We start from the raw sequence: 14,353 nt of genomic DNA on the forward strand, positions 1-14,353 counted from the left end.
TTGTTGTTTGGCAGGTCCGGGCTGGGGATTCGAACCCGCCACCTTAGGTGTACGTGGCTGACGCCTTAGCCGGTTGAGCTATAGGCGCCGAGCCAGCAAGCTTTTTAATAAGCCTTTGTGAAATAAATTGTATTACGTAGTACACTCAGAGAATTATTGTTATTCTAAGCTAACATGAGCAGATGTGGGATTGATAGACAATAGTTAATCTAAATGAGGAATTCACTGTAAGTGAGGAGTTAGGACTTAAAGTTGGAAGGGAAATATTTAGAATTTGGAATCTGGACCGTATTATATTACTAATGCTTCCAGCACTATGACCTACCCTCCAAGTGTTTCATCAGATAACTAGGTTTAGCCGCCTAAATCAAGCTGCTGGGCATGCTTGCTAAAGAGTATCTGGCAAAGCAAAAGGTTTTATCTTGCCATAATTAAAATTCAATTGTTCTTTCTGATCCTCACTGATCAGCTTTTGTGTTATTCCTTGAAGCTTTCCCTGAAATGTGATAGTAGGATGGTAGAATTTTTATGAAAAGATGGCATATGAAGAATGTTTCAGAGGGGGATAGAAGTATATGAGGGATGAAAACTTTTTAAAAGGTTTTTTTAAGGGCTAGAGCCCATCTCAATTCTATAAATATAACTGGGGGTTAAAAAAATCTGGAATTTGTCCAGGAGGTATCCAGAGGGGTAAAAAAAAAAAAAAATCTGGACTTATTCTGCCTTTGATAGTTGTGTGATCTTAGTAAGAATTGAATCCTGAGCCATAGTTTTTTGCACATAAAGTAAATTAATAAGCTATTAAGCCTTTGTGAACCCTAAAATGTGATAATTAATATGAGTCTGACCAGGACACATTCTTTCACTGTCCCTTATTATTGCAGCATTTATTCTCTTCTTCCTTCTTCTAATCAACCTTTTTATCTGTTTTCCTTTTGTCCTTATTGTTCAGGTTTACTGGACGTGGGCCTTCGGTATAGGCATAGTCTAAAAACAGCAGAGGGAGTTCTTGCTGCTCGAGCTGTCTCCATCTCAGTCCAGATTATCAGAGCCTGTGGTCTGCAAGCAGCAGCCAAGTAAGTCTACCTTAGAAAACCAATTTTCAAACCTTTTTCCAATGTAGCCCACACAATAGGATGTTCACATGTGCAAAACTGTCTTGTGTACATTTTCCAGTCTTTTCTTTTTTATTAAGAAAGCATTTCAGGCTGGGTGCTGTGGCTCATGCCTGTAATCTTAGCACTCTGGGAGGCTGAAGTGGGCTGTTTGCCTGAGCTCAGGAGTTCAAGACCAGACTGCACAAGAGCAAGACCCCAATGCCATTTCTAAAGGTAGCCAGACATTGCGATGGGCGCTTGTAATCCCAGCTACTTGGAAGGCTGAGGCAAGAGGATTGCTTAAGTCCAAGACTTTGAGGTTGCTGTGAGCTATGACACCATGGTACTTTATCCAGGGCAACAGTAAGACTCTATCTCAAAAAAAAAAGAAAGCATTTCAGAACATAAGTAAGTAAATCAATTACAGTCTTTGCTAATTTAACTGTTAGTAATAACTTATTTGTTTGATTTTGCTTAATAATTTTATCCTCTACCTTTTTCTTGTTTTTGAAACAGTCTCACTCTGTCACCCTAGGTAGAGTGCTGTGGCATTGTCATAGCTCACACCAACCTCAACTCTTGGTCTCAAGTGATCCTCTTGTAGCTGGGACTACAGGCGCATGCCACAATGACTGACTAATTTTTCTATTTTTAGTATAGATAGGGTTTCACTCTGGCTCAGGCTGGTCTCGAACTCCTGAGCTCAAGCAATCCTCCTGCCTCAGCCTCCCAGAGTGCTGGGATTATAAGTGTGAGCTACCATGCCTGGCCTCCTCTACCTTTTTTAATCACCCCCGTGGTCATACCCTACACCTTCACGTCATCCTGCTCCCAATCACTATAGCTTCTCTATAATCTTTTCATGCATTTCAGTCTCTGCGTACTACTTCCTATTTTTCTAGTTTGTTCCCCAGTCTGTTCTCAACATAGTAGCCAGTGATCCTATAAAAACTTAAGTCAGATCTTGACACATGTCTACTTAAAACCTACTAGTGACATTCCATCTCATTCATAGGAAAAGCCAGAGTCTGTAAAATGGCTATGAAACCCCACATGATCTAACCACCTGTTATCTTGGGGACCTCATCTTCCCCTGCTATCCTCCCCTCTACTTACTGTACTCCAACCATTGGTCCTCTTGTTGCTTCTGAACACACCAAACATATTTCCCCTTGGGAGAATTTGTCTTTCTGTTTTCCCTGCCTAGAAAACTGTTGTAGAAAAATGGCATGGCCCTCTTCTTTACCTCCTTCAGGTCTTTGTTTATACTTCTCTCTCCCATGCCTTTCGTCTATTTAACAAGTTTCTACTTTCCTTCAAGATTTTGCATCATCCTTGCAATTTTCCTTGACCTCTTCCTACATGTAGGCAGAGTTGGTGCATTTTCCTTTGTCATTAGCACTTTGGTTGTAGCACATTTCGTGCTGGTTCAATTATTGGCATACACGTGTTTTTCCCAATCTAGGCTGTGAATTCCTCTAATCAGAGATACTGCCTGAGCTCTTTTCTGTCCCCCGAGCCACATAGCATAATTCTATCACTTAACAGCTGCCAGGGCAGTGCCTGTAGCTCAGTGGGTACAGCTGGTGAGTTCCAACCCAGCCTGGGCCTACTAAAACAAAAAAATAGGCAGGCGTTGTGGTGGGTGCCTGTAGTCCCAGCTACTTGGGAGGGTGAGGCAAGAGAATCACTTGAGCCCAAGAGTTTGAGGTTGCTGTGAGCTGTGATGCCCAGGGCAACAAACTGAGATTCTGTCTAAATTTAAAATAAAAAAACAGCTGCCAGTAAGAAGGAGAACTAGATCAGTCTCCTGCTTCAGACTGGCTTACTTTGGATATGAGTCCAAGAAAGAAACAAGCACGTGTTCCCTCACTTTTTCTTTTTTTGCAACTGAGAGTCAGATTGTTTGTCTTTAACTCTGCGGTATCTAAATAAGTAATTGAATTACTGTTGGTCTCTGATGCTAAAGAGCTAATAAAATGTTCATTATAGTTATAGTATTGGTCCTCACTAAATTCTCCAAACAGACTTTTCCAGTCACTTTCTGAGAACATTTTAGTATTAGTAAAAGTAATATAAGAGGAGTTTTTTCGTCATGTCTTTCCTTACATTAAAACTTTTGGCGGGCTTGGTGCCTGTAGCTCAAGCAGCTAAGGCGCCACTCATATACACCAGAGCTGGCAGGTTCAAATCCAGCCCGGGCCTGCCAAACAACAGTGACAGCTACAACCAAAAACTAGCCAGGCATTGGTGGAGGACGCCTGTAGTCCCAACTACTTGGGAGGCTGAGGCAAAAGAATTGCTTAAGCCCAGGAGTTGGAGGTTGCTGTGAGCTGTGATGTCACATCACTCTACCCAAGGCGACAGCTTGAGGCTCTGTCTCAAAAAAAAAAACAAAACAGTTCTTTCCTTTTGGCTGGAGACGCCATCTTCCAGTAATTCACCAAAATGACAAACACAAAGGGAAAGAGGAGAGACACCCGATACATGTTGTCTAGGCCTTTTAGAAAACATGGAGTTGTTCCTTTGGCCACATATATGCGAATCTACAAGAAGGGTGATATTGTAGACATCAAGGGAATGGGTACTGTTCAAAAAGGCATGCCACACAAATGTTACCATGACAAAACTGGAAGAGTCTACAGTGTTACCTGGCATGCCGTTGGCATTGTCGTAAACAAACAAGGGCAAGATTCTTGCCAAGAGGATTAATGTTCATATTGAGCATATTAAGCACTCTAAGAGCCGAGACAGCTTCCTGAAAGACGTGAAGGAAAATGATCAGAAAAAGAAGGAAGCCAAAGAGAAAGGTGCCTGGGTTCAACTGAAGCGCCAGCCTGCTCCACCCAGAGAAGCGCACTTGTGAGAACCAATGGAAAGGAGCCTGAGCTCCTAGAACCCATTCCCTATGAATTCATGGCATAATAAGCATATAACATAGGACACGGGAGTACCAGTGGACCCATGCTTTTAGGTGCAAGAACCTATTTACTCCCCATGAGCTCATGGCATAATGGTGTACAACATAGCACACAGGATAACCAATAGACCTCATGTAACAGTGATGATACAAGGTGCTGGAACCTAATTCCCATGAATTCAAAAGTCAATCAACGCTTTGTCACATTCAATGGCAAGGTGACTCCCTGAGCTACTGGAACCTCTTCCCTGTGAATTCATGGCATGGTAGATAAGAATAATAGCCTACTGCTACTGTAAAAATGTTTTTTGTTCACTCAGTAAAAGTGTGATTTTTTTTCCCCAAAGAAATATTAAAGCAAATTTTAATGTGTCCTAAAAAAAAAACCAAAACAACTTTTGGTGGCTTCCCATTGTTGATAGTGGTGGCCTCCTAATTTTATATGCATTCCTTTTAATTTAAAAAAATGCGGCATACCCATCCAAATATATGTATACTATTCATGTATAAATTATCTTCATATACTATTATACTAATTAATTTATTAAATACTCTCTAAAATATACCATAGAGTAGGAAAATGTTGATATGTGAGATAACAAAGAAGTTTTAATATTTTCTTTCTGTGCTTCTATAGTTTACACTGTGAACCTCTAAATTGTACACATTCTTCTTTAGGAACTATAAGGTACAACTTCCTTAGTTTGTCATTCAAGGCACTTCAAAAGATCTTTTGAATCCTAAAAATCAACTAGTAGTTATCAAGATGCTCAAGAAGGGTGAAAACTATTGTAGTCAATGAGAAGAAGACGTCTAAAGGCATGGAGGCATGAAACTTGTGTCAGACCAAGATTAGAATTCTTCAATATGGCATTAAATTTACTAGCATTTAATTGTCAGAAAAAGACTCAGAATTTACATAGCAAATTGCTGGGCATGATGTCTCATGCCTATAGTCCTAGCACTCTGGGAGGCCAAAGCAAGCAGATCACTTCAGCTCACCAATTCAAGACCAACCTGAGGAAGAGTGAGACCCTATCTCTAAAAATAGCTGGACATTGTGGTGGGTGTCTGCAGTCCCAGCTACTTGAAAGGCTGAGGCAAGAAGATTGCTTGAGTCCAAGAATTTGAGGTTGCTGTGAGCTATGATTCCACAGCATTCTACTGAGGGCAACAAAGTAAGATTCTGTCTCCAAAAAAAAAAAAAAAAAGTCCATAGGCAGTTTCTCAACTTTGCATATATTATTTATCTTTACAACAGCCAAGGCGTATTTTATGCTAATTTTTTTACCCACTTCTACCATTCAGTTTATTTCCACTTCATTTTTCCTAGGTATAATATATACTACATAGTATGCTGTAGGATGGACACACATCAGTCTTCTACTAATCAATCTTCTATTAAATATCATTGATGATAATGCAAAGGAAAAGGTTTTCCTTTTTATTAGAAATGAAATTACAGTAAGCATCCGAATATACATAGGACTTTAGTATTTATTGTGTCCTTATATTAACTTCATTTTAGCAAAGAAACTGAGACTTGGAAATAGTTGAAGAACTTGTCCAGGGTCACACAGTAGGTAAACAGTGGAGCCAGGACTCAAACTCAGATCTGGTATACTACTCTTTACTGGTATATATGAAGTACAGTGCAGATCTTAGAGCAAAGAACCCCTAAGTCTGCTTTAGGGCTGTTAGGAAATGCTTCAAGAATAGGTAACTTTTTGCCTAAATGTCCCTTGTGGAATTTAGGGTAAGGGGAGTTTGTCACCTACAAGTCGAAAAAAAGACTTGACTGCTCTTTGTGTCATTAAGGTGAGTAGATTCTGTGTGTGCATCATGGAACATCTGTACTGAGAAAGAAAAGCAGCCATCTGGGAACTGCTTTGACAGTCATAGGTAGACTTTGGTGTTTTCCTGTTATACATAAACAATCTCACAAAACATCAGCATCACACAAGGTGCCTTCACTGTGCAACCAGGATGAAATGAGGCCAAAACAAGGTTCACTATGCAAGCTACAAAAATGCCCAACATTCCTCTATCTTGCCTAAAATAAGTGACTGCTGCTGCTCTTCCAATTCTAGCTTTAGCTGTACTCTAGCATTTCTACCTTACAGATAAGCTCCATAAAGAAAATCAATCCAGAACAAACTCTGTTGTTTGTGCTGTTTCCCGAATTAGTTAACATAAGCCCAATGTTCATAAGTCCTTTCTGATACTTCTTACTGAGATGTCCTATGGTTTCTTTCTTTCTTTTTTTTTTTTTTTTTTTTGCACCAGAGCCTCAAGCTGTCACCCTTGGAAGAGTACTATGGCATCACAGCTCACAGCAACCTCCAACTCCTGGGCTCAAGCAATTCTCCTGCCTCCACCTCCCAAGTAGCTGGGACTACAGGTGCCCACCACAACGCCCAGCTATTTTTTGATTGCAGCCGTCATTGTTTGGCAGGCCTGGGCTGGATTTGAACCCACCAGCTCAAATATGTGGCTGGCGCCTTAGCCACTTGAGCCACAGGCACGGAGCCTGTCCTGTGGTTTCTCATGGTTCTCCATGGAATATATATTCTTCCATTGCAATAAAGCAATAAACTGAACTTGTTCAGCTATAGTTAATTCCTATGGTCTTTGACTGAAGGGCATTGACAGGACAATGGATCGTCCTCAGAATGTCCTCTGATAGGCATTCTCCCTCCACCCCCATACATACACATTGTGATATATTGATTACTAAGAAAGCACATGTTGCACTGCCAAAAGCCTAGGTAGAAAACATGGTTGGTTAGTGTTCTTGGTGGTCTCATGGAAGAAATGGAGTTATTTTCTAGGCATTCAAGCTGATTTCTGATATTAACATGATGTCTTTTCATTTTCACCCCTCTCCCCTACAGGGTCTTGGCCGAACAGGAACCTGCTCTGCAGCTTTGTGCCACAGTTGGGGTCAATGCCTCTGTCACCACTCATCTCTCCTTCCTGCCCAAGGGAGAACAGCGCCGAACCCGCCCTGTGGCCTGTTCCTTCTCCCCTGAATTCTCCCATCACATTGAGTTCTCATGTAATTTGGTAACTCAGCACTGTAGTGGAGAGACCTGTTTCCTGGCAGAGCTATTGGAGTTTGCGGAAGTTACTTTTGCTATCTACCATGAAAATACCAAGTCAGGTGAGCATTAAATGACTCATCAGGATCAGAATTAAAAGAGGTTCTGTTTTGAATGGTATAACCCTTCCCAAGAGATATATGCTGAAATGTTCAAAGATAAGGGGGTAATAATCTTTGCAACTTATTTTAGCTAGAGTAGATGATATAGCAAAAAATAGGAAGAATCGTGGGCACTGTGGCTCACACCTATAATCCCAGCACCGTGGGAGGCTGAGGAGAGAGAACTGCTTGAACTTAGGAGTTTGAGACTTGCCTGAGCAAGAGTGAGACCCCGACTCTTAAAAAAATGGAAAAACCCAGCCAGGCACCACAGCAAGTCCCTACAATCCCAGCAGCTTCCGGAGGCTGAGACAGCAGTCTGAGTCTGAGGTTGCAGTGAGCTATGACACCATTGCACTCTGCTCGGGGTATAGGGTGGGACTTTGTCTCAACACACACACGCAAAAAAAAAAAAAAAAAAAATTGGAAGGATATAAATTAAGCATGTGAGAAACAGTGTAGAGAGATAAAGCAAAAGTGTCAAAATGTTAATGGATGAATCTAGGCGAAGGTTGTGTAGCAATTCATTATCACATTCTTGGAACTTTTCTGTGTGCTTGAAATTTTTTCAAAATAAAATAATTAAACAAATGATTTTGAGTGGGCCAAGCATGGGGCCTCATGCTTATAATCCTAGCACTCTGGGAGGCTGAGGCAGGTGGATTGCCTGAGCTCATGAGTTTGAGACCAGCCTGAGCCAGAGAAAGATTTCATCTCTAAAAATAGCCAGGTGTTGTGGTGAGCGCCTGTAGTCCCAGCTACTTTGGAGGCTGAGGCAAGAGAATTGCTTAAGCCTCAGAGTTTGAGGTTGCTATGGGCTTTGAGATAGCACACTACTCTACCGAGGGTGACAAAATAAGACTCTGTCTTGGGAAAGATAAATAAATAAATTGTTTTGAGGGTATTCACACTAGTAGGTATGCAGTAAATGTTAGTTTTTCTTTTCCTTCTCATCTTCTTCCCTAGAGATATGTGAGCAAGATAATCTCTAATGTATCTTTCCATGCTAAAATTCAATGAATGTAAATGGAGTATTATGTGGATACACTGTCAATCTGACCCCCTTCGTCAGTAGACCACCAGATAATTTTTTTTTTCTGGTCTTGATTTAACAGCTGGTGATATGGCGAGTATCCAATCATGCAAAGATTACCTGCTCGGAATAGTGAAAGTGCCAACAAAAGAACTGCTGGTCAAGAGATCTGGTAAGGATCCTAAATTATCGCTTTCTAATTCTAACCTTTTCCATTTATTTCCCTGTTAGAGATCGTCTTGTCTGGCTCCTTTGCAAGATTTCCCAAAAAAATACAGTCCCTTAACATAGCTTCTGGACTTTCTCAGCTACCTCAAAGGTTTTCTCAAAAGCATTTTAAGTCTTCTAGTCATTCCAAAGTTCTGCTAATAAAACAAAGAGGCATGGGCAGCGCCTGTGGCTCAGTGGGTTGGGCGCCAGCCCCATATACTGAGGGTGGCGGGTTCAAACCCGACCCCAGCCAAACTGCAACAAAAAATAGCCAGGCGTTGTGGCAGGAGCCTGTAGTCCCAGCTACTCAGGAGGCTGAGGCAAGAGAATCACCTAAACCCAAGAGCTGGAGGTTGCTATGAGCTGTGACACTACAGCATTCTACCAGGGGCGATAAAGTGAGACTCTGTCTCTAAAAATATATATACATAAACATAAACAAAGAGGCTCAAAACATTGTACTATCATCTACTCTAGCTAAGATGTTGATGATGGTGGTAATCATGATGAAGAATATGGCAAATATCCATTACATTATATAGCACTTTGTAAAATCTTTTCTTTTCTTTTTTTTTTTTGTGAGCCAGAGTCTCACTATGTTGCTCTTGGTAGAGTGCTGTGGTGTCACAGCTCATAGCAACCTCCAACTCTTAGGCTTAAGCGATTCTCTTGCTTCAGCCTCCCTGGTAGCTGGGACTACAGGCACTCGCCACAACGCCTGGCTATTTTTTGATTACAGTTGTCATTGTTTGGCAGGCCCAGGCTGGGTTCGAACCCACCAGCTCCGGTGTATGTGGCTGGTGCCCTAGCCACTGAGCTACAGGTGCCAAGTGCACTTTGTAAAATATTTTCTCATGATAACCCTGCCTGGCAAGGTTAGAAGATCTTACTATTTTCATTTGACAGATAACAAAAATTAGGCTAGGAGAAATTAAGTGATTTGCCAAAACCGCATATCTAGTGAGTGGAGGGCTCGAAATCAAATCCCAATTCACCTATTATTTTTCACTATACTCTCATCTCTCATTAAAGAGGGAATATGATATTGGATAAAGGCCCCCCCAAAAAAGATACAACCCCAGAGCAGTCTGGAAATACTGAAAATTACTAGTAGCTGGATGATCTTAACCAAAAGATTTGAACCCTCTAAGCCCCAGTTTTCTTGTCTCATGGATGGAGACAGTTAATCCTGATAAGTTCTATAGGTAATAATTGATGAAATTGGTTATAAAAAGTACTTAACACATTGTAGATATACTGTAATTGTTAGTTTTGGTTTTCTCACCCATCTTCTTCCCTAGGATTCTGTAATCTAGTTTCTAGAGTTCTATCACACATCTCTCAATTTAGTTGTGAATTAACATTTGAGCCAATACCCTAACAAACTGGTGCTGTGTATGTGCCTGCCAGAGAAAAGTCTGTACAACTTGATATGGAATTCATTCTTACTTCTGTCACTTACTGTTTGTAATCTAGAACAAATTATTTAATTTCTCAGATCTACAGTTTCCTTCTGTTACATAAATGGAAATAATAAGATCTGTTTCCGAAGATTATTTGGAAGCATTCAATGAAATTATACATGTGAAAGATCCAACAAGGGCTGGAAACATAGGACATGTCAGTTTCCTTTCTTCTGTAATTTAATATAGTTTCTCAGGGAACAGGCACTATCTGGGAAATCCCATCTCTACAAATTAAAATTAGCCCCATTAGGGCCACGCATAGTAGCTCAGACCTGTAATCCCAGCACTTTTGTGAAATCAAGGTGGGAGGATTGCTTGAGGCCAAATGTTTAAGACCAGCTGTGGCAACATAGCAAGAGCCCCCCCCTCTACAAAAAATAAAAAAAATAGCCAGTTATGGTGTTGGTTACCTGTAGTCCCAGCTACTCAGAAGGCTGAGTCATGAGGATTACCTAAACCTAGGAACCCAAGACTGCAGTGGGCTATAATGATGTCACTGCATTCTATTTTGGGCAACAACACAAGACTATATCTCAAAAAAATAAAAAATTTTTAAAGATATAAACATAAAAAAAAGAGACATAAACATAAGTTTAATTTAAAAATAAACCTTGTACATATAAACCTTTCAGACAATTTGGGATATATTATTGGCCTTTGTATTCAGTTATTCTAAAGTGAACATTCTATTTATTGTCCTCCCACCAATAACTTTAGTTACAGAATCATGGAAGTAAAGGGACCATCTAATTAAGCAGTTTTTAATTTTAATAGATTTAGGGGATACACTTTTTTTTTTTTATTTTTACACGGATGAATTGCATAGTGGAGAAGTTTAGATCTAATGTACCCATCACCTGTACCTAATAATTATTAGGTACGATTATTTATTGTACCTAATAAATAATTTTTCTTTTCTTTTTTTTTTTAATTGAGAGTCTCACTTTGTCACTGTCGGTAGAATGCTGTGGCATCATAGCTCACAGCAACCTCAAACTCCTGGGCTCAAGCAATTCTCTTGCCTTAGCCTCCCTAGTAGCTAGGACTATTGGTACACATCACATACCCAGCTATTTTGTTTATTTGTTTAGCAGGCCAGGGCCAGGTTCTAACCCACCAGCCCAGGAGCATGTGGCCAGCACCCTAACCACTGAGCATGGGCACCCACTGCAATAGATAATTTTTCATCCCACTCTCCCCTTCTTACCTCCCCCCCTTCTGAGTCTCCAGTGTCCATTATGTCACTCTGTATGACATATGACCACGTATGCCCATTGCTCAGCTCCCACTTAAAAGTAAAAATATTGTGGTATTTGTGTTTTTGGTTCCTGGGTTACTTCACTTAGGTTAATGGCCTCCAATTCCTTTCAAGTTGCTGCAGAAGATACTATTTCATTAATTTTAATGGCTGGCTGAGAAGTATTCCATGGCATACATATGTATCTTTATCTCTCCTTGGTTGGTGAGCAGTTAGGTTGGTTCCATATCTTTGCAATTGTGAATTGTGCTACAGTCATGTAGGTGCAGGTGTCTTTTTTATAAAATGACTTCTTTTCCTTTGGGTAGATCCCCACCAGTTCTTAAATACTGAAATGATGTGAAATTTTGTGTCTATATGCATTCATGCATTTTTCTAGACATAGTATCTTTCATTAGAGCCAAAAGATCTCTGACCAAAAAAATGTTAAGAACCCCTAGGTTGTAGGAAAACTAACACCTAGAGATGAGGAATTACTAGCTTTTTCTTTCTTTGGGATACCACACCATCTCCCTGCTGCTTCTCACTCTCTTCCCCCGCCTCCCCATGTCGCTCTCCTAAATACAAAATAAACTTATACTTTTATACCCTAAAAGAAAAAAAATAAATTATTAAAACCATAGTTTCTTAGACTGTCCAAGCTAAGGAAAGGAACTTTAGAGATCAAAAATTTCAGCCTCCTCATTTTATAGTCAGAAACTATAGAAAGGCCCAGAAAAATTAAATACCTGCCCAGAAGACAGAAAATTTTAGGTAGCCCTTTTAATCTCAAATTAAAATTTAAATTGATCTCAATAAACCTAAATCTTTTTATTTTTAAAGTATAATTAATAAGGTCTTCTCAGAAAATTTTCTCAGAAAATATAGCATTCAATTCTGAAATCCAAAAATTGCTGAAAAACCAAAAATTTTTATTAACTTATTGAGCAGCCAAATCTGACCTCAAATGACATGAAACTTAGGCACTATGTATGTAGTTTTATTTATTTGTTTGTTTGTTTGTTTGTTTATATATATATATATATTTTTTTTTTTTTTTAAGACAGAGTCTCAAGCTATCGCCCTAGGTAGAGTTCCGTGGTATCACAGCTCACAACAACCTCAAACTCTTGGGCTTAAGCGATTCTCTTGCCTCAGCCTCCCAAGTAGCTGAGGCTATAAATGTCCACCATAATGCCCAGCTACTTTTTGTTGTTGTTGTTGTTACAGTTGTCATTGTTGTTTCAGCAGGCCCCGGCCAGCTTCAAACGCTCCAGCCTCAGTGTTGTGGCCTACCCACTGTGCTACAGGTGCCACCTATTCATTCATTCATTTATTTATTTATTTACTTATTTTTTTTTTTAGAGACAGTCTCACTTTGTTCTCCTTAGTAGAGTACTGTGGCATCACAGTTCACAGCAACCTCAAATTCTGGGGCTTACATGATTCTCTTGCTTCATCCTCTCAACTAGCTGGGACTATAGGCACCCACCACAACACCCAGCTATTTTTAATTTTTTGTTTAAGACAAAGTCTCACTTTGTCACTGTCATGCCATGGCATTACAGCTCACAGCAACCTCTAGCTCTTGTGCTTAGGCGATTCTCTTGCCTCATCCTCTTGAGTAGCTGGGACTACAGGTACCTGCCATAACACCCAGCTATTTTTTGTTGCAGTTTGGCCAGGGCCAGGTTTCAGCCTGCCACCCTCAGTATATGGGGCTGGCGCCCTACTCCCTAAGCCACAGACACCACCCAACACCTAGCTATTTTTTAGAGACAGGGTCTCACTCTTGCTCAGGCTAGTCTCGAACTTGTGAATCAGGCAATTCACCCACCTTGGCCTCCCAAGTGCTGGGATTACAAGCGTGAGCCACTGCTCCTAGCCTGTAGTTTTATTAAAACACACCATGCCTATTAATTTACATATTGTCAATGGCCACTTTGTTACTACAACAGCATAATTGAATAGTTGCAACAGAGACCATATGACCAACTAAGCCTAAAATATTTACTCTCTGGCCTTTTATGGAATAAGTTTTCAAACCCCTGATGTATATGCCCCTGATAAATAATCTTACATAATATTCAATTTATGCAGTCTTTTGCCTTTCTAGAATCTGACAAATTCTAAATTCAGAAACAAATCTGGCCTTATTTCAGAAAAGATAATGTGAACCTATACTAGGCAAAACATAGACTTCAGAGCCAGTTAGACCTGGATTCAAATTCTAGCTTTACCACTTGGCAGCTCTAATAACTTGGGAAGGTCTCTGAGCTTCCATTTTCTCTTCTGTAAGATAGCGATTATTGGCTCAGCACCTGTGGCTCAAGTGGCTAAGGCGCTAGCCACATACACCTAAGGTAGTGGGTTCAAATCCAGCCCAGGCTCGCCAAAACAACAATGATGGCTGCAACGAAACAATAGCTGGGCCCTGTGGTGGGCACCTGTGGTCCCAGCTACTTGAGAGGCTGAGGCAGGAGATTCGCTTGAGCCCAGGAGTTGGAGGTTGCTGTGAGGTGTGATGCCACGGTACTCTACCCAGGGGGATAGCTTGAGGCTCTGTCTCAAAAAAAAAAAAAAGATAGGGATTATTATCCCATTTATTCCTCAGAGCTTCATAGGGTTTTCAGAAGAATTAAATGAAAAAATGTGTAGAATTTCTGATACACAATAGATATTCAATAAAGAATAGTTGTTATTGAAATCTAAAGTCTGGTCCTCGGTATATGTTCTGTAAGTGGCGGTTCCTTTGGTGGAAGACCTAGGTCTAGACCCTAGATCTCTGGACACTTGTTCCATGCCTTTTCCATCATACTTATAGTATGATGGAAACTTGACACCTTTAAAGCACTTGTCCTTCAAAGCTCTTTCTAAACCATTATCTCAATTGATAGTCATAACAAATTTGTATGGTAGACAAGATCAGCATTATGTTCCCTATTGTTATGTAAGGAAATGGAAGCTATGGAAGATTAATGGTTTAGCCAGAATAAACCACTAATTTGGAGCAGAGCCAAGCAGAGAACTTAGGTCTTCCAACTCTTAGCCTTTGTTCTTCCCATCTAATCTCATTGCATCTCCATGGTCAGATGATATACTGACACTAGGGGTACATTTTCAGTGTTTCAGATGAAACACTGTCACTGGGGGTACATTTTCTTTTCTGTCTTTTTTTTTTTTTTTTT

The 14,353-nt window shown here is 40.3% G+C and overlaps 1 protein-coding gene and 1 pseudogene across 1 annotated transcript in view; both read left to right on the plus strand.

The window, feature by feature from the left end:
* The window catches only part of C2CD3 (C2 calcium dependent domain containing 3), a 142,218-nt gene that overhangs the window by 67,460 nt on the left and 60,405 nt on the right, over positions 1-14,353 (plus strand). The window contains exons 20-22 of the mRNA XM_003780906.3: positions 953-1,076; positions 6,912-7,180; positions 8,335-8,424. Of these exons, the coding sequence (XP_003780954.1) occupies positions 953-1,076; positions 6,912-7,180; positions 8,335-8,424 (483 nt within the window). The remainder of the gene's footprint in view (positions 1-952; positions 1,077-6,911; positions 7,181-8,334; positions 8,425-14,353) is intronic.
* Positions 3,546-4,022, plus strand: LOC100961671 (annotated as a pseudogene).

The sequence above is a fragment of the Otolemur garnettii genome, unplaced genomic scaffold, assembly GCF_000181295.1.
Source record: "Otolemur garnettii isolate 467f Iridium unplaced genomic scaffold, OtoGar3 scaffold00001, whole genome shotgun sequence".
NCBI classification, from domain to species: domain Eukaryota; kingdom Metazoa; phylum Chordata; class Mammalia; order Primates; family Galagidae; genus Otolemur; species Otolemur garnettii.